The 21,007-nt window shown below is 45.2% G+C and overlaps 1 protein-coding gene across 1 annotated transcript in view; it reads right to left on the bottom strand.

Moving 5' to 3' along the window:
• Positions 1-21,007, bottom strand: part of LOC121544607 (EMILIN-1) — a 76,348-nt gene that overhangs the window by 10,360 nt on the left and 44,981 nt on the right. Inside the window, exons 3-7 of the mRNA XM_041854585.2 lie at positions 6,746-6,963; positions 5,540-6,622; positions 4,160-5,290; positions 2,818-2,943; positions 2,668-2,685 (exon numbers count right to left, since the gene is read on the bottom strand). Coding sequence (XP_041710519.1) covers positions 2,668-2,685; positions 2,818-2,943; positions 4,160-5,290; positions 5,540-6,622; positions 6,746-6,963 — 2,576 coding nt within the window. The remainder of the gene's footprint in view (positions 1-2,667; positions 2,686-2,817; positions 2,944-4,159; positions 5,291-5,539; positions 6,623-6,745; positions 6,964-21,007) is intronic.

Genomic DNA, 21,007 nt, shown 5'->3' with positions numbered 1-21,007 from the left:
CTCGCCCACACGACGCCATACATGCTGTCTGCCATCTGCCCAGTACAGTTGAAACCGGGATTCATCTGTGAAGAGCACACGTCTCCAGTGTGCCAGTGGCCATCGTTGTCCCCAGCACAAGGTGCACCTGTGTAATGATCATGCTGTTTAATCAGCTTCTTGATATGCCACACCTGACAGGTGGATGGATTATCTTTGCAAAGGAGAAATGGTCACTAACAGGGATGTAAACAAATGTGTGCACAACATTTGAGAGAAATAAGCTTTTTTGTGCGTATGGAACATTTCTGGGATCTTTTTTTTATTTTATTTTTATTTTTTTTTTATTTCACCTTTATTTAACCAGGTAAACCAGTTGAGAACAAGTTCTCATTTACAACTGCGACCTGGCCAAGATAAAGCATAGCAGTGCGATAAAAACAACAACACAGAGTTACATATGGGGTAAAACAAAACAAAAATCAAAAAAATACAACAGAAATACAATTAATATACAGTGTGCAAATTTAGCAAGTTATGGAGGTAAGGCAATAAAATAGGCTATAGTGCAAAATAATTACAATTTAGTATTAACACTGGAATGATGTGCAAGAGATGATGTGCAAATAGAGATACTGGGGTACAGATGAGCAAAATAAATAACAATATAGGGATGAGGTAGTTGGGCGGGCTAATTTCAGATGGGCTGTGTACAGGTGCAGTGATCGGTAAGGTGCTCTGACAACTGATGCCTAAAGTTAGTGAGGGAGATAAGCGTCTCCAGCTTCAGAGATTTTTGCAGTTTGTTCCAGTCATTGGCAGCAGAGAACTGGAAGGAATTGCGGCCAAAGGAGGTGTTGGCTTTGGGGATGACCAGTGAGATATACCCGCTGGAGCGCAGACTACGGGTGGGTGTTGCTATGGTGACCAATGAGCTAAGATAAGGCGGGGATTTGCCTAGCAGTGATTTATAGATGGCCTGGAGCCAGTGGGTTTGGCGACGAATATGTAGTGAGGACCAGCCAACAAGAGCGTACAGGTCACAGTGGTGGGTATTATATGGGGCTTTGGAGACAAAACGGATGGCACTGTGATAGACAACATCCAATTTGCTGAGTAGAGTGTTGGAGGCTATTTTGTAAATGACATCGCCGAAGTCAAGGATCGGTAGGATAGTCAGTTTTACAAGGGCATGTTTGGCAGCATGAGTGAAGGAGGCTTTGTTGCGAAATAGGAAACCGATTCTAGATTTAACTTTGGATTGGAGATTCTTAATGTGAGTCTGGAAGGAGAGTTTACAGTCTAACCAGACACCTAGATATTTGTAGTTGTCCACGTACTCTAGGTCAGACCCGTCTAGAGTAGTGATTCTAGTCGGGTGGGCGGGTGCAAGCAGCGTTCGGTTGAAGAGCATGCATTTTGTTTTACTAGTGTTTAAGAGCAGTTGGAGGCTACTGAAGGAGTGTTGTATGGAATTGAAGCTCGTTTGGAGGTTTGTTAACACAGTGTCCAATGAAGGGCCAGATGTATACAAAATGGTGTCGTCTGCGTAGAGGTGGATCTGAGAGTCACCAGCAGCAAGAGCGACGTCATTGATATACACAGAGAAAAGAGTTGGCCCAAGAATTGAACCCTGTGGCACCCCCATAGAGACTGCCATAGGTCCAGACAACAGGCCCTCCGATTTGACACATTGAACTCTATCTGAGAAGTAGTTGGTGAACCAGGCGAGGCAGTCATTAGAGAAACCAAGGCTATTTAGTCTGCCAATAAGAATGCGGTGGTTGACAGAGTCGAAAGCCTTGGCCAGGTCAATGAAAACGGCTGCACAGTACTGTCTATTATCGATCGCGGTTATAATATCATTTAGGACCTTGAGCGTGGCTGAAGTGCACCGCATGACCAGCTCGGAAACCGGATTGCATAGCAGAGAAGGTACGGTGGGATTCGAAATGGTTGGTGATCTGTTTGTTGACTTGGCTTTCAAAAACTTTTGAAAGGCAGGGCAGGATGGATATGGGTCTGTAACAGTTTGGATCTAGAGTGTCACCCCCTTTGAAGAGGGGGATGACCGCGGCAGCTTTCCAATCTCTGGGGATCTCAGACGTTACGAAAGAGAGGTTGAACAGGCTAGTAATAGGGGTTGCGACAATTTCAGCTCATGTAACATGGGACCGACACTTTACATGTTGCGTTTATATTTTTGGTCAGTATAGTTCAGATGCAGCTGCCTTCATGATAGGAATGTTACAGGTTATGTAAAACAAAAAGGGGCCAACAACTCTAGCTTCACAAGAAAACACACACACACAAAGGGACACGTGCATACACACACACACACACAAACACACAAGCATGTGCACACACACACACACCCATACAAGCTAATGGCCGCATTATGTACGTATCTCACAATCACCACATGTTACCTTCAAGCTGACCCAGGAAGCACTATGTGCACATTTCCTGGCTGCCTCTGAGGATTCATGTTCTCATTGGCCCAATGCTGACCTCTGACCTATACGGTGACCCCCACACAAACTTACACCGAACTCCATTCACCCTGACTGTTAATGACCCTCAGCAATACTCATGTTATGTAATGGCATGTAACACACAGCACTGTTGACTGCATTAGCACATTGCTAACAGTAGAACTCAAATGGAAATAATGAAACATGAACATACCTTGTTCACCTTTGAGGCCTGGAGTGAAAAAAGAGAGGAAGAGACGAGTCAGACTGATTCAAACCGTTCAGTCAAACATCAACATATACACATATAAAAACATTTCCTGAGGCATAAAAATTATAAAGGGCTTGTATGGTTCCTGTTAACCTGGTGGTCCTCTGGGCCCGTTCTCTCCCTGCCTGCCCTGGGGTCCATCCCTGCCTTGGGGCCCGTTAGCGCCAGGCATCCCTTGAAACCCTCTCTCCCCAGAGGGACCTGGAGGACCAGGCAGGCCTGGGGTGGTGGGATGCAATGACAACAATGTTAATAACTTCAAATTTTAAAAAAATTAAGTAGTTGAATAATCAATACATGTTATAATTTAAATATTACGTATTTATTTAAGTTATTTCAGTAATTTAATAATTTAAGTAACTTTAATTATTTACATATATTTAACTGAAATAATCAAAGTTCACCCGAAGACGGCCATTCAGGGGACACAGAACATAGAACACATTCCAGAAAAAAACATATAACAATACAGTGGAGGAGTTTTCTCTTTCAGATATGTCACCGAATGAGGTATTATGAAATATAATACAGCTTTGCCATTGTTCCCTCCAGACACAGAAGCATCAGATTATTTGAACACTGAGACATGTGCAACCTGAGAAGCCTCGAGGAGTGTTATGAAAGGCTGCATAACAGACAGACACAATAATAGCAGGCCACCATTTAACATGTGTGAAACTCACATACTACACAAATAGACACTGTTAGTTTTAATTATTGGATCATGAATGTTTTTGTAATCATCGGTCTGTTTCTTGGTGTTGTTCGATGGGCCTCTGTGTTTATTGTCGCTAGCGCTGTGCTGTATGTTGACACTTGGGTGCAAATGTGTTACTTGAGACTTTACATTTACACTAGTGTTCATTGTGTCCTTCTACCCACTGGATGTGCTGTCTCGTAGACTGGTCAAGTATAGACAGGACAAGGTTAGTCTAGCGTTTAAGACACATGACGGTTTTAGTACAGTTTTACCAAAAGTTGTGTACCATTCAAACCGCTAACCAACTGCACACCTACAAAGCAGAACATGAGAGAGAGAGGATACGTTTAATCAAAAGAGAACTATATAAATTTCAGTATGAACTCAATGGAAATCCTGTAGTTACAACATTGGATCTAGATCAGGGCTCTCCAACCCTGTTTCTGGAGAGCTACCGTCCTCTAGGTTTTCACTCCAACCCTAATCAAGCGCACCTCCATGACTGTAGTTCTCCAGGAACAGAGTTGGAGTAAAAACCTACAGGAGGGCAGCTCTCCAGGAACAGGATTGGAGAGCCCTGGTGTAAACCTACAGGAGGGTAGCTCTCCAGGAACAGGGTTGGAGAGCCCTGGTGTAAACCTACAGGAGGGTAGCTCTCCAGGAACAGGGTTGGAGAGCCCTGGTCTAGATCATAACCTATCTGAAAGGAATACCATGTCAAGTCAACACACTCACCAGTCAGGTCCTGTTCCGAAAGATTCTGGAACTCCTTGAGGATGTGGCTGACGGAGGAGTTGAGGTTCTTGATCTTCCCATGGATCCCATCCAGCTGAGTGGTCTGGATGTTCTCAATGAACCCTCCATGGGAGATGACCGTGGCGTTCAGACCGTTCACACAGTTCCACAGGCCCGACACGTGCTTGTTCAGCCCCTCCTTGATCCTCTGGAGCGAGTTGGAGACGCCGTCCAGCCGTCCGCACACGCCCTCCATCTTGGACAGCCTCTTCTCCAGGCCATCGCCAGATCGCTTGCAGTCGCCCACCTCCACCACTAGGGTTCTCTCGAAGCGGCGCACATCGCGATCCACCCCGTCGAAGCGGTCGCGGCTCTTCTCGATGTGCTCAGTCACCTCCTGCTGTATCTTGTCCAGCTCAGAGATGATCTTGTCCTTGGTGTTGCCCAGGTCGGTGATAACGCTGCCATGTTTCTGCACTGTGTGCTCCAGGCCCCTCAGTGTGTCGTTGATGGAGCTGAAGGTCAGGATGACCTCGGACAGTTCGCCATGCAGGGACTTGAGGTGGCCGTTGTTGGACATGCCTCCGATCACACTGTGACCGTCCAGGGGCTTCTCAGGGTCATCCAGGCCTCCTCCTCCAGTGCCACCTCCTGTTGTTGGGGTCTCCAGGTGGATCTTACACTGGTCGCTACACTTCCCCACCTCCTCCCGGAGTTTCCCTACCTCTTCCTGTAGTGTGGAGCACACCTGGGAGCAGGAGCTTTGGTCCGAATCCACCCGGTTCCGGATGGCGTTGATGTCCTTCTCCCAGTGGTTCAGGGTGTGGTTCTTCAGCTTCTTCAACTCGTCTTCCACTCTTCCACAGATGTCACAGTCGTCCATGCCGCGCCCCAGCGTCTCGATCTCTGTGATGATGCGGTTGAAGTGCTCGCCGTTGTCTCCGGTCAGGGCTTTGATCTTGCGGATGTCGTGGCTGAGGTCCACCACTTTGTCCATGAGGGAGTCGCCCGAGACAGACAGGTCCTTGATCCGCGTGTCGAAACGGCGGATCTCGTCCTCATTGGCCACCACCCTCCAGGTGATAGACTTCACAGAGTCTCCCTCATAATCGTTTCCTCCGTCCCCTCCAGCTCCACCCCATCCTCCTCCGGTTCCCCCTGTTCCTCCTCTTCCTCCATCTCTCCTTCCTTCGGTTCCTGTTCCTCCTGTTCCTCCTACATCTCCCCTTCCTCCTTCTCCTGCTCCACCTCCATCTCCTCTCCCTCCAATTCCCGCTGTTCCTCCAGTTCCTCTACTTCCTCCTCTTCCTCCTCCATCTCCTCTTCCACCTCCTCCAACTCCTCCTCCTCCAGCTCCTCCTCCTATTACTCCACAGCCACAGTCAGTCAGACTCTTGTCTAGTAGCACCGTGGAGTTCTCCAGGCGGGTCAGCTTCTTGTCGTGGTCCGACACGCGGTCCTTTACAATGCCCACGTCTAGCTCTATGTCTCCGATGCGGTATCCCTGGTCATCAAAACGGTCCAGGAACACGGTCCGGAGGTCGCCCAGCTCACGGTGGAAGTAGTCCTTCAGGTCGTTCTCTATGACGACGCAGCTCTCCTCTGTGTGCTGCATTGTGCTGTTCACCCGCCTCTCAAGGTCCCTCAGACGACCGTCCAGCCTGTCCTCTATCGCCCTGGGTAACCCGCTGCCACCTCCAGGGCCAAAGCCATCACCTCCAGGGCCAAAGCCACCTCCACCTCCTGCGAAACCTCCGCCGCCACTGCCTAGCTCCTTATCTAGGCGGTTCTGGATGACGTCGTAGTTCTCTGAAATGGAGCTGATCGTCCTCTCAGCATCTGTGACCCTGTTCTTGAGGTCGGTGACAGAGTCGCAGCAGCCCTGGGAGCGTGTCACCTCGCGGCGCAGGCCATCCAGGCTCTGGCGATATCGTCCGTCCACGGAGTTCAGCTGCTTCTCCAGCGCCCGGATCCTCTCCCTGTCCCCCTGCTGCTGCCTCCGCAGGTCCTCCACCCCCGACTGGCAGGAAGAGCAGGACAGAGACACCCTTCTCTCCAGCTCCCTCAGGATCTCCTCTTTAAGCGTGTTGAGTTTCCCGCCGCTAATCCCTCCGGTGCCTCCAGAGGACCCGCCAGCACCACCCCCACCCCCGAGATCATTCCCGCTGCCGCCATTTCCATTGACCAGGTGGTTGTTGATGCTGACCAGGGTCTTGTCGTGGGCCTGGGTCCGGTTGTCCAGCTGGTCTAGTTTGGTCTGGATGCTGTGGATGGTGTCCTTAATTTCCGGCTGGGCCGCGTCCGCTGGGGTCTTGGCGCCACCGCCGCTGAAGCCCGGTTTGCGCATCTCCTCCTGGAAGCGTTCGTTCATGCCCCTTAGCGTGGACTGCAGGTCATGGAGGTCCTTGGTCAGGCTCTGGATCTTGTCCTCCAGCTGCCGCATCTTGTCGCTGTCGCCTCGCCCTGGAACACAAACACAATACTATTATACTATGTCATAAGAGGATGAGAGCTCCCATGAAAAATGGAGAAGACAAGGACTGAAGAGGAGGAATGAGAAGAGGGAGAGCAGGAACGTAAACGTACACCCACCGTCTCCCCCACTCTGTCCTCCATGACCTGTGTTGGTTCCGGTCTGTCCCGGTCGGGACGGTTTGGGTCTGGCTGTGGCGATCTGGGTCCCCGACCCTCCGCTCGGCCCTTCGTTACAGTCATCCCCGGTGTAACCATGGCAACACGTCCACTCCATGTCCGTCACCATCTTGTAGGTCACCTTGTACCGCGGCTTCATATACGTTCGATACCTATTGAGAATCGGAGACAACGACAACAAAGGTGGAAGTGATTCACAATGAGTTTGTCTCACCTATCTTAGTTGAATACACTTATTGTGGTTCGCACTGGATAAGACTAGTGTCAACTAAATGTAAATGTTATTGATGCTACGCATTTATAATTGGTCACTGGTGGTAATTGTCAACTTATTGTACATCTGCCTTTGGCCCCTGACACGTTCACCAAAGTTTTGTAATGGTCCCGTGTGGCTCAGTTGGTAGAGCAAGACGCTTACACCGCCAGGGTTGTGGGTTTGATTCCCACGGGGGACCTGTTTGACAATGTACTCCCTACGGTAAGTCACTCTGTTGGCTATTCTGTTGGCTATTATTTTTACATTTACATTTTAGTCATTTAGCAGACGCTCTTATCCAGAGGGACTTACAGTTAGTGAGTACATACATCTTTTTTTTTTATACTGGCCCCCCCATGGGAATCGAACCCACAACCCTGGCATTGCAAACGCCATGCTCTACCAATTGAGCTACATCCCTGCCGGTCATTCCCTCCCCTACCCTGGACGACGCTGAGCCAATTGTGCGCCGCCCCATGGGTCTACCGGTTACGCCGGCTACGACAGAGCCTGGATTCGAACCAGGATCTCTAGTGGCACAGCTAGCACTGCGATGCAGTGCCTTAGACCACTAAGCCACTCGGGAGACACATCCTGTTGGCTATTCTGTTAGCCTGAACTCTCAGCCAAAGACCTGTTTGGAGAATGTTTATGTGTCTCAATCCAAACGCAGTCATTACAGGCCACAAAGCCGAGTAACTCCCTAAATTACATTTGCATTTAATTTGAGATTTTCACATTGTTCCCAGGCTCGGAGGCATGAACACAAAGCGTAAACATAGGAGGCTGGTTTCCGCCCTGATGGGCCATTTGATGTAATTCTAATCCTCTGTATTAACTGACTACCAACGTTGATTAAATCATTTACAGGGAAGCTTTTCAGACCTCGACATGTTTGCAATGAGCAGCTCCTTCTCCGTGTATAACACAGCATCAAAACCATCTGTCACTCTCTACTGTGAAAGACTTAGGCATGGTAGGCATGCATCGCAATCTCCTTTTACCTAATCATGGAATCTAAAAAAAAAAAGGAACAAAACCTTCAGGATTGGGGAAACGGATTGCACTGCACTTGATTGCGCACATCTGTGACAACGGTCTAAATATATTGAATTACTGTATACACAAGTCAAGTGGCCCAATATTAATAATCAACCTCATCGAAACTCAAGCTGTGTTTTAATTGGTCAGGTAGCCACAGTCCTCCCGTCTCTGATGGATGAGAATACTCTGTATGCAAATCCCTGAATGAAGTCCTCAGGCTGTAGCAGCTGGTACTGTATGTTGCAATGGAGCGTCGAAGCCAAACCCCAGAATGAGATCCTGAGGCATTGTCAAAACAATTAGAACAGACAAACAAACACATGCTCCACTCACGCAGACAGTCTCCACATTTTGCTTGGACTGCGTTCAGAAGAAACCGTTATTTATTTTCACCCTTTAAAATGAGAAGGAAATAAATGTTTCACAATTAATCCCGCCTTCACATGAACAGGCATGTATTGTTTTATTTCCTGTGTATTTGCTGTATTCTTCAGGCTCATACACAGCCATCTGCTGCCCAGCTGTGAAGGAGAGCAAGAGAGAGAGAGAGAGAGTGAGTGAGAGAGCGAGAGAGAGAGAGAGAGAGAGTGAGAGAGAGAGAGAGAGAGTGAGAGAGAGAGAGAGAGAGAGAGCTTCAGACAGAGAGAGAGAGAGAGAGAGAGAGAGAGAGAGAGAGAGAGAGAGAGAGAGAGAGAGAGAGGGGAGAGAGAAATGTCCTCGTGTGTGCTACCTATATCCCCCCACTAGAATCCCCATATTTCAATGAAGACAGCTTCTCCATCCTGGATGAGGAAATCAATCATTTCCAGACCCAGGGACATGTACTAGTCAAACGGGTCACAACTCCTGCAGCTCTGTCGCACGCTGGGTATGTACATAGTCAATGGTAGGCTTCGAGTCGACTCCTATGGTAGGTACACCTATAGCTCATCTCTTGGCAGTAGTACTGTAGACAACTTTATCACTGACCTCAACCCAGAGTCTCTCAGAGCGTTCACAGTCAGCCCACTGACACATCTATCAGACCACAGCAAAATCACAGTCTACTTGAACAGAGCAATACTCAATCATGAGGCATCAAAGCCAAAGGAACTGAATAATATTAAGAAAGGCTATAGATGGAAGGAAAGTAGTGTCGAAACCTACCAAAAAACAATTAGGCAACAACAAATTAAATCCCTTTTAGACAACTTCTTGGACAAAACATTCCACTGTAATAGTGAAGTGTAAACTTGGCAGTAGAAAACCTAAACAGTATATTTGACCTCTCAGCTTCCCTATCAAATCTAAAAATCTCTAACAGAAAACCGAAGAAAAGTAACAACAATGACAAATGGTTTGATGAAGAATGCAAAAACCTAAGAAAGAAATTGAGAAACCTATCCAACCAAAAACATAGAGACCCAGAAAACCTGAGCCTACGCCTTCACTATGGTGAATCACTAAAACAATACAGAAATACACTATGGAAAAAGAAGGAACAGCATGTCAGAAATCAGCTCAATGTAATTGAAGAATCCATAGACTCTAAGCACTTCTGGGAAAATTTAAAAACACTAAACAAACAACAACACGAAGAGAAATCTATCCAAAATGAAGATGTACGGGTAAACAACGTCTCCATTCTTTTTGGCCCTATAACAAAGTACAAACAGCAAAAAAATATACATGATCAAATGCAAATCTTAAAATCAACAATTAAAGACTACCAGAACCCACTGGATTCTCCAATTGCATTGAATGAACTACAGGACAAAATACAAACCCTCCAACCCAAAAAGGCCTGTGGTGTTGATGGTATCCTCAATGAAATGATAAAATATACATACCACAAATTCCAATTGGCTTTACTTAAACTCTTTAACATCATCCTTAGCTCTGGCATCTTCCTCAATATTTGGAACGAAGCACTGATCACCCCAATCCACAAAAGTGGAGACAAATTTGACCCCAATAACTACCGTGGGATATGCATCAACAGCAACCTTGGGAAAATCCTCCGCTTTATCATTAACAGCAGACTAGTTCATTTCCTCAGTGAAAACAATGTACTGAGCAAATGTCAAATAGGATTTTTACGAAATGACCGTACCACAGACCACGTATTCACCCTGCACACCCTAATTGACAAAAAACAAAAACAAAACAAAGGCAAAGTCTTATCATGCTTTGTTGATTTCAAAAAAGCTTTTGACTCAATTTGGCATGAGGATCTGCTATACAAATTGATGGAAAGTGGGCTTCGGGGAAAAACATACGACATTATAAAATCTATGTACACAAACAAAAAGTGTTTAGTTAAAATTGGCAAAAAAACACACACATTTCTTTCCACAGGGTCGTGGGGTGAGACAGGGATGCAATTTAAGCCCCGCCCTCTTCAACATATATATCAACGAATTGGCGAGGGCACTAGAACAGTCTGCAGCACCCGGCCTCACCCTACTAGACTCTGAAGTCAAATGTCTACTATATGCTGATGATCTGGTGCTTCTGTCACCAACCAAGGAGGGCCTACAGCAGCACCTAGAACTTCTGCACAGATTCTGTCAGACCTGGGCCCTGACAGTAAATCTCAGTAAGACAAAAATAATTGTGTTCCAGAAAAGGTCCAGTTTCCAGGACCACAAATACAAATTCCAACTAGACACCGTTGCCCTAGAGCACTCAAAAAACTAAACATACCTCGGCCAAAACATTTGCGCCACAGGTACTTCCACAAAGCTGTGAACGATCTGAGAGACAAGGCAAGAAGGAACATAAAATTCGACATGCCAATAAGGATCTGTCTAAAAATATTTGAATCAGTTATAGAACCCATTGCCCTTTATGATTGTTAGGTCTGGGGTCGGCTCACCAACCAATTCACAAAATGTGACAAACACCAAATTGCAAAAATATCCTCTGTGTACAACGAAAACACAAAATAATGCATGCAGAGCAGAATTAGGCCGATACCGTCTAATTATCAAAATCCAGAAGAGAGCCGTTAAATTCTATAACCGGCGATTCCCAAACCTTCCATGACAAAGCCATCACCTACAGAGAGATGAACTTGGTCCTCTGTAGCTCAGCTGGTAGAGCACGGCGCTTGTAACGCCAAGGTAGTGGGTTCGATCCCTGGGACCACCCATACACAAAAATGTATGCACGCATGACTGTAAGTCGCTTTGGATAAAAGCGTCTGCTAAATGGCATATTATTATTATTGGAGAAGAGTCCCCTAAGCAAGCTCGTCCTGGGGCTCTGTTCACAAACACAAACAGACCCCACAGAGCACCAGGACAACAACACAATTAGACACAACCAAATCATGAGAAACAAAAAGAGAATTACTTGACACATTGGAAAGAATTAACAAAAAAAAACAGAGTACACAGTGGCAGAATACCTGACCACTGTGACTGAACCAAACTTAAGGAAAGCTTTGACTATGTACAGACTCAGTAAGCATAGCCTTGCTAATGAGAAAGGCCACCGTAGGCAGACCTGGCTCTCAAGAGAAGACAGGCTATGTGCACACTGCCCACAAAATGAGGTGGAAACTGAGCTGCACTTCCTAACCTCCTACCAAATGTATGACCATATTAGAGACACATACAGTGAGGGAAAAAAGTATTTGATCCCCTGCTGTTTTGTAAGTTTGCACACTGACAAAGAAATGATCAGTCTATAATTTTAATGGTAGGTTTATTTGAACAGTGAGAGACAGAATAACAACAAAAAAATCCAGAAAAACGCATGTCAAAAATGTTATAAATTGATTTTCATTTTAATGAGGGAAATATGTATTTGACCCCTTATCAATCAGAAAGATTTCTGGCTCCCAGGTGTCTTTTATACAAGTAACGAGCTGAGATTAGGACCACACTCTTAAAGGGAGTGCTCCTAATCTCAGTTTGTTACTTGTATAAAAGATACCTGTCCACAGAAGCAATCAATCAGATTCCAAACTCTCCACCTTGGCCAAGACCAAAGAGCTCTCCAAGGATGTCAGGGACAATATTGTAGACCTTCAGAAGGCTGGAATGGGCTACAAGACCATTGCCAAGCAGCTTGGTGAGAAGGTGACAAGAGTTGGTGTGATTAATCGCAAATGGAAGAAACACAAAATAACTGTCAATCTCCCTCGGCCTGAGGCTCCATGCAAGATCTCACCTCGTGGAGTTTCAATGATCATGAGAACAGTGAGGAATCAGCCCAGAACTACACGGGAGGATCTTGTCAATGATCTCAAGGCAGCTGGGACCATAGTCACCAAGAAAACAATTGGTAACACACTACGCCGTGAAGGACTGAAATCCTGCAGTGCCCGCAAGGTCCTCCTGCTAAAGAAAGCACATATAGAGGGCCGTCTGAAGTTTGCCAATGAACATCTGAATGATTCAGAGGAGAACTGGGTGAAAGTGTTGTGGTCAGATGAGACCAAAATCGAGCTCTTTGGCATCAACTCAACTCGCCGTGTTTGGAGGAGGAGGAATGCTGCCTATGACCCCAAGAACACCATCCCCACCGTCAAACATGGAGGTGGAAACATTATGCTTTGGGGGTGTTTTTCTGCTAAGGGGACAGGACAACTTCACAGCATCAAAGGGACGATGGACGGGGCCATGTACCGTCAAATCCTGGGTGAGAACCTCCTTCCCTCAGCCAGGGCATTGAAAATGGTTCGTGGATGGGTATTCCAGCATGACAATTACCCAAAACACACGGTCAAGGCAACAAAGGAGTGGCTCAAGAAGAAGCACATTAAGGTCCTGGAGTGGCCTAGACAGTCTCCAGACCTGAATCCCATAGAAAATCTGTGGAGGGAGCTGAAGGTTCGAGATGCCAAACATCAGCCTCGAAACCTTAATGACTTGGAGAACATCTGCAAAGAGAAGTGGGACAAAACCCTTCCTGAGACGTGTGCAAACCTGGTGGCCAACTACAAGAAACGTCTGACCTCTGTGATTGCCAACAAGGGTTTTGCCACCAAGTACTAAGTCATGTTTTGCAGAGGGGGTCAAATACTTATTTCCCTCATTAAAATGCAAATCCATTTATAACATTTTTGACATACATTTTTCGTTGTTATTCTGTCTCTCACTGTTCAAAGAAACCTAACATTAAAAATATCGACTGATCAAAATCAGCAGGGGATCAAATACTTTTTTCCCTCACTGTATTTCCCTCAGATTACAGAGATCCACAAAGAATTTGAAAACAAACCCAATTTTGATAGACTCCCTTATCTACTGGGTGAAAAACCACAGTGTGCCATCACAGCAGCAATATTTGTGACCTGTTGCCACAAGAAAAGGGCAACCAGTGAAGAACAAACACCATTGTGAATACAACCCATATTTATTTTCCCATTTCTCTGTAGGTGATGGCTTTGTTATGGAAGGTTTAGTAATCGCTTAATTTGAAGTGGTTGTAGAATTTAACGGCTCTTTTCTGGATTTTGATAATTAGCAGGTATTGGCCTAATTCTGCTCTGCATGCATTATTTGGTGTTTTTCGTTGTACACTGAGGATATTTTTGCAGAATTCTGCATGCAGAGTCTCAATTTGATGTTTGTCCCATTTTGTGAATTCTTGGTTGGTGAGCGGATCCCAGATCTCACAACCATAAAGGGCAATTAGTTCTTTAACTGATTCAAGTATTTTTAGCCAGATACTAATTGGTATGTTGAATTTTATGTTCCTTTTGATGGTATAGAAGGCCCTTATTGCCTTATCTCTCAGATCATTCACAGCTTTGTGGAAGTTAACTTTGGCGCTGATGTGTAAGCTGAGGTATGTTTAGTTTTTTGTGTGCTCTAGGGCAACGGTGTCTAGATGGAATTTGTATTTGTGGTCCTGGCAACTGTGCCGTTTTGGAACATCATTTTTTGTCTTACTGAGATTTACTGTCAGGGCACAGGTCTGACAGAATATATGTGCAGAAGATCTAGGTGCTGCTGTAGGCCCTCCTTGGTTGGTGACAGAAGCACCAGATCATCAGCAAACAGTAGACATTTGACTTCAGATACTAGTAGGGTGAGGCCAGGTCCTGCAGACTGTTCTAGTGCCCTCGCCAATTCGTTGATATATATGTTGAAGAGGGTGGGGCTAAAACTGCATCCCTGTCTCACCCCACGGCCATGTGGAAAGAAATGTGTGTGTTTTTTGCAAATTTTAACCACACACTTGTTGTTTGTGTGCATGGATTTTATAATATCATTAGTTTTTCCCCCAACCCCACTTTCCATCAATTTGTATAGCAGACCGTCATGCCATTTTGAGTCAAAAGCTTTTTTTAAATCAACAAAGCATGAGAAGACTTAGCCTTTGTTTTGGTTTGTTTGTTTGTCAATTAGGGTTTGCAGGTTGAATACGTGGTCTGTGGTATGGTATTTTGGTAAAAATCAAATTTGACATTTGCTCTGTATGTTGTTTTCACTGAGTAAATGAACTAGCCTGCTGATAATGACATTGCAGTGGATTTTCCCAAGGTTGCTATTGAAGCATATCCCACGGTAGTTATTGGGGTCAAATTTGTCTCCACTTTTGTGGATTGGGGTGATCAGTCCTTCGTTCCAAATATTGGGGAAGATGCCAGAGTTAAGGATGATGTTAAAGAGTTTAAGTATAGCCAATTGGAATTTGTGGTATGTATATTATATCATTTAATTGAGGATACCATCAACATAACAGGCCTTTTTGGGTTGGAGGGTTTGTATTTTGTCCTGTAGTTCATGCAATGTAATTGGAGAATCCAGTGGGTTCCAGTGGGTTCAAATGTAAGATTTGAATTTGATCATGTATATTTCTTTGCTATTCTTTGTTACAGGGCCACAAAGATTGTGGTTTACCCATACATCTGTTACTCTCTCTCTGTCTCTCTGTCTCTCTCTTTCTCTCTGTCTCTGTCTCTGTCTCTGTCTCTGTCTCTGTCTCTGTCTCTGTCTCTCTCTCTCTCTCTCTCTCTCTCTCTCTCTCTCTCTCTCTCTCTCTCTCTCTCTCTCTCTCTCTCTCTCTCTCTCTCTCTCTCTCTCTCAATTTCAATTTCAAGTCAATTTCAATTTCAATTTAAGGGCTTTATTGGCATGGGAAACGTGTGTTAACATTGCCAAAGCAAGTGAAGTAGATAGTAAACAAAAGTGAAATAAACAATAAATATTAACAGTAAACATTACACTCAGAAGTTCCAAAAGAATAAAGACATTTAAAATGTCATATTATGTATATATACAGTGTTGTAACAATGTGCAAATAGTTAAAGTACAAATGGGAAAATAAATACATATGGGTTGTATTTACAATGGTGTTTGTTCTTCACTGGTTGCCCTTTTCTTGTGGCAACAGGTCACAAATCTTGCAGCTGTGATGGCACACTGTGGTTTTTCACCCAGTAGATAAGGGAGTTTATCAAAATTGGGTTTGTTTTCAAATTCTTTGTGGATCGCTGTAATCTGAGGGATATATGTGTCTCTAATATGGTCATACATTTGGCAGGTTCGCCTGAGGAAGAGACGGAGATATCGTGGACGTAGGTCGGGGTGCCTTGTAAGGATCCGACGGCGAGCGAGTAAACTGCCTCTCCCATCAATACTATTAGCCAACGTTCAATCTTTTGAGAATAAAATTGACGATTTAAGATTACGGTTATCCTACCAACGGGACATTAAAAACTGTAATATCTTATGTTTCACGGAGTCGTGGCTGAACGACAACAATGATACCATTCAGCTAGCAGGCTACACGCTACATCGGCAGGACAGAACGGCTGGCTCCGGTAAGACAAAGGGTGGCGGTCTCTGTATATTTGTAAACAACAGCTGGTGTACAAAATCAAATACTAAGGAAGTCTCGAGGTTTTGCTCGCCTGAGGTAGAGTATCTTATGATAAGCTGTAGACCACACTATTTACCAAGAGAGTTTTCAGCTATATTTTTCATAGCTGTCTATTTACCACCACAAACCAATGCTGGCATTAAGATTGCACTGAACGAGTTGTACAAGGCCATTAATCAACAGGAAAACGCTCATCCAGATGCAGCGCTCCTAGTGGCCGGGGACTTTAATGCAGGGAAACTTAAATCCGTTCTACCTAATTTCTACCAGCATGTCAAATGTGCAACCAGAGGGAAAAAAACTCTAGACCACCTTTACTCCACACACAGAGACGCATACAAAGCTCTCCCTCGCCCTCCATTTGGCAAATCTGACCATAACTCTATCCTCCTGATTCCTGCTTATAAGCAAAAACTGAAGCAGGAAGCACCAGTGATTCGGTTAATAAAAAAGTGGTCAGATGACGCAGATGCCAAGCTACAGGACTGTTTTGCTAGCACAGACTGGAACATGTTCCGGGATTCTTCAGACAGCATTGAGGAGTACACCACATCAGTCACTGGCTTCATCAATAAGTGCATCGATGATGTCGTCCCCACAGTGACCGTACGTACATACCCCAACCAGAAGCCATGGATTACAGGCAACATCCGCACTGAGCTAAAGGGTAGAGCTGCCGCTTTCAAGGAACGGGACTCTAACCCGGAAGCTTATAAGAAATCCCGCTATGACCTCCGACGAACCATCAAACAGGCAAAGAGTCAATACAGGTCTAAGATTGAATCATACTACACTGGCTCTGACGCTCGTCGGATGTGGCAGGGCTTGAAAACTATTACAGACTACAAAGGGAAGCACAGCCGCGAGCTGCCCAGTGACACAAGCCTACCAGACGAGCTAAACCACTTCTATGCTCGCTTCGAGGCAAGCAACACTGAAGCATGCATGAGAGCACCAGCTGTTCCGGACGACTATGTGATCACGCTCTCCGTAGCCGATGTGAGTAAGACTTTTAAGCAAGTCAACATTCACAAGGCCGCTGGGCCAGACGGATTACCAGGCGTGTACTCCGAGCATGTGCTGACCAACTGGCAAGTGTCTTCACTGACATTTTCAACATGTCCCTGACCGAGTCTGTAATACCAACATGTTTCAAGCAGACCACCATAGTCCCCGTGCCCAAGAACTCTAAGATAACCTGCCTAAATGACTACCGACCCGTGGCACTGACGTCTGTAGCCATGAAGTGCTTTGAAAGACTGGTCATGGCTCACATCAACAGCATAATCCCAGAAACCCTAGACCCACTCCAATTTGCATACCGCCCCAACAGATCCACAGATGATGCAATCTCTATCGCACTCCACACTGCCCTTTCCCACCTGGACAAGAGGAACACCTACGTGAGAATGCTATTCATTGACTACAGCTCAGCATTCAACACCATAGTGCCCTCTAAGCTCATCACTAAGCTAAGGATCCTGGGACTAAACACCTCCCTCTGCAACTGGATCCTGGACTTCCTGACGGGCCGCCCCAGGTGGTAAGGGTAGGTAACAACACATCTGCCACACTGATCCTCAACACGGGGGCCCCTCAGGGGTGCGTGCTCAGTCCCCTCCTGTACTCTCTGTTCACCCATGACTGCATGGCCAGGCACGACTCCAACACCATCATTAAGTTTGCCGACGACACAACAGTGGTAGGCCTGATCACCGACAACGATGAGACAGCCTATAGGGAGGAGGTCAGAGATCTGGCCGTGTGGTGCCAGGACAACAACCTCTCCCTCAACGTGACCAAGACAAAGGAGATGATTGTGGACTACAGGAAAAAAAAGAGGACTGAGCACGCCCCCATTCTCATCGACGGGGCTGTAGTGGAACAGGTTGAGAGCTTCAAGTTCCTTGGTGTCCACATCACCAACGAACTATCATGGTCCAAGCACACCAAGACAGTCGTGAAGAGGGCACGACAAAGCCTATTCCCCCTCAGGAGACTAAAAAGATTTGGCATGGGTCCTCAGATCCTCAAAAAATTCTACAGCTGCACCATCGAGAGCATCCTGACTGGTTGCATCACCGCCTGGTATGGCAACTGCTTGGCCTCTGACCGCAAGGCACTACAGAGGGTAGTGCGTACGGCCCAGTACATCACTGGGGCAAAGCTCCCTGCCATCCAAGACCTCTATACCAGGCGGTGTCAGAGGAAGGCCCTCAAAATTGTCAAAGACTCCAGCCACCCTAGTCATAGACTGTTCTCTCTGCTACCGCACGGCAAGCGGTACCGGAGTGCCAAGTCTAGGTCCAAAAGACTTCTCAACAGCTTCTACCCACAAGCCATAAGACTCCTGAACAGCTAATCATGGCTACCCGGACTATTTGCACTGCCCCCCACCCCATCCTTTTTACGCTGCTGCTACTCTGTTAAGTATTTATGCATAGTCACTTTAACTCTACCCACATGTACATATTACCTCAACTACCTCAACTAGCCGGTGCCCCCGCACATTGACTCTGCACCGTTACCCCCCTGTATATATAGCCTCCCTACTGTCACTTTATTTTACTTCTGCTCTTTGTTTTTCTCAACACTTTTTTTTTGTTGTTGTTTTATTCTTACTTTTTTTGTTTAAAATAAACGCACTGTTGGTTAAGGGCTGTAAGTAAGCATTTCACTGTAATGTCTGCACTTGTTGTATTCGGCGCATGTGACCAATAAAATTTGATTTGATTTGATTTGATTTGATTTGATTTGATTTGATTTGAGGTTAGGAAGTGCAGCTCAGTTTCCACCTCATTTTGTGGGCAGTGTGCCCATAGCCTGTCTTCTCTTGAGAGCCAGGTCTGCCTACGGCGGCCTTTCTCAATAGCAAGGCTATGCTCACTGAGTCTGTACATAGTCAAAGCTTTCCTTAAGTTTGGGTCAGTCACAGTGGTCAGGTAGTCTGCCACTGTGTACTCTCTGTTTAGGGCCAAACAGCATTCTAGTTTGCTCTGTTTTTTTGTTTGTTCTTTCCAATGTGTCAAGTAATTCTCTTTTTGTTTTCTCATGATTTGTTTGGGTCTAATTGTGTTGTTGTTGTTGTTGTTGTTGTCCTGGGGCTGTGTGGGGTCTGTTTGTGTTTGTGAACAGAGCCCCAGGACATGCTTACTTAGGGGACTATTCTCAAAGTTCATCTCTCTGTAGGTGATGGCTTTGTTATGGAAGGTTTGGGAATCGCTTCCTTTTAAGTGGTTATAGAATTTAACGGCTCTTTTCTGGATTTTGATAATTAGCGGGTATTGGCCTAATTCTGCTCTGCATGCATTATTTGGTGTTTTCCGTTGTACACGGAGGATGTTTTTGCAGAATTCTGCATGCAGAGTCTCAATTTGGTGTTTGTCCCATTTTGTGAATTCTTGGTTGGTGAGCGGACCCCAGACCTCAGAACCATAAAGGGCAATGGGTTCTATAACTGATTCAAGTATTTTTAGCCAGATCCTAATTGGTATGTCAAATTTTATGTTCCTTTTGATGGCATAGAAGGCCCTTCTTGCCTTGTCTCTCAGATCGTTCACAGCTTTGTGGAAGTTACCTGAGGCGCTGATGTTTAGGCCGAGGTATGTATAGTTTTTTGTGTGCTCTAAGGCAACGGTGTCTAGATGGAATTTGTATTTGTGGTCCTGGCAACTGGACCTTTTTTGGAACACCATTATTTTTGTCTTACTGAGATTTACTGTCAGGGACAAGGTCTGACAGAATCTGTGCAGAAGATCTAGGTGCTGCTGTAGGCCCTCCTTGGTTGGTGACAGAAGCACCAGATCATCAGCAAACAGAAGACATTTGACTTCAGATTCTAGTAGGGTGAGGCCGGGTGCTGCAGACTGTTCTAGTGCCCTCGCCAATTCGTTGATATATATGTTGAAGAGGGTGGGGCTTAAACTGCATCCCTGTCTCACCCCACGGCCCTGTGGAAAGAAATGTGTGTGTTTTTTGCCAATTTTAACCGCACACTTGTTGTTTGTGTACATGAATTTTATAATGTCGTATGTTTTTCCCCCATCACCACTTTCCATCAATTTGTATAGCAGACCCTCATGCCAAATTGAGTCAAAAGCTTTTTTGAAATCAACACAGCATGAGAAGACTTTGCCTTTGTTTTGGTTTGTTTGTTTGTCAATTAGGGTGTGCAGGGTGAATACGTGGTCTGTCGTACGGTAATTTGGTAAAAAGCCAATTTGACATTTGCTCAGTACTGCAGTACTGCTGTTAATGATAATGCAGATAACGCATATCCCACTGTAGTTATTGGGGTCAAATTTGTCTCCACTTTTGTGGATTAGGGTGATCAGTCCTTGGTTCCAAATATTGGGGAAGATGCCAGAGTTAAGGATGATGTTAAAGAGTTTAAGTATAGCTAATTGAAATTTGTGGTCTGTATATTTTATCATTTCATTGAGGATAACATCAACACCACAGGACTTTTTGGGTTGGAGGGTTTGTATTTTGTCCTGTAGTTCATTCAATGTAATTGGAGAATCCAGTGGGTTCTGGTAGTCTTTAATAGTTGATTCTAAGATTTGCATTTGATCATGTATATTTTTTTGCTGTTTGTTCTCTGTTATAGGGCCAAAAAGATTGGAGAAGTGGTTTACCCATACATCTCCGTTTTGGATAGATAGCTCTTCGTGTTGTTGTTTGTTTAGTGTTTTCCAATTTTCCCAGAAGTGGTTAGAGTCTATGGATTCTTCAATTACATTGAGCTGATTTCTGACATGCTGTTCCTTCTTTTTCCGTAGTGTATTTCTGTATTGTTTTAGTGATTCACCATAGTGAAGGCGTAGGCTCAGGTTTTCTGGGTCTCTATGTTTTTGGTTGGATAGGTTTCTCAATTTCTTTCTTAGGTTTTTGCATTCTTCATCAAACCATTTATCACTGTTATTACTTTTCTTTGGTTTTCTGTTAGAGATTTTTAGATTTGATAGGGAAGCTGAGAGGTCAAATATACTGTTTAGGTTTTCTACTGCCAAGTTTACACCTTCACTATTACAGTGGAACGTTTTGTCCAGGAAGTTGTCTAGAATGGTTGTCTC

This window comes from Coregonus clupeaformis, chromosome 29 (genome assembly GCF_020615455.1).
Source record: "Coregonus clupeaformis isolate EN_2021a chromosome 29, ASM2061545v1, whole genome shotgun sequence".
NCBI lineage: Eukaryota > Metazoa > Chordata > Actinopteri > Salmoniformes > Salmonidae > Coregonus > Coregonus clupeaformis.
The sequence above is the reverse complement of the archived record's forward strand: the minus strand, read 5'-3'. Positions and strand labels throughout refer to the sequence as shown.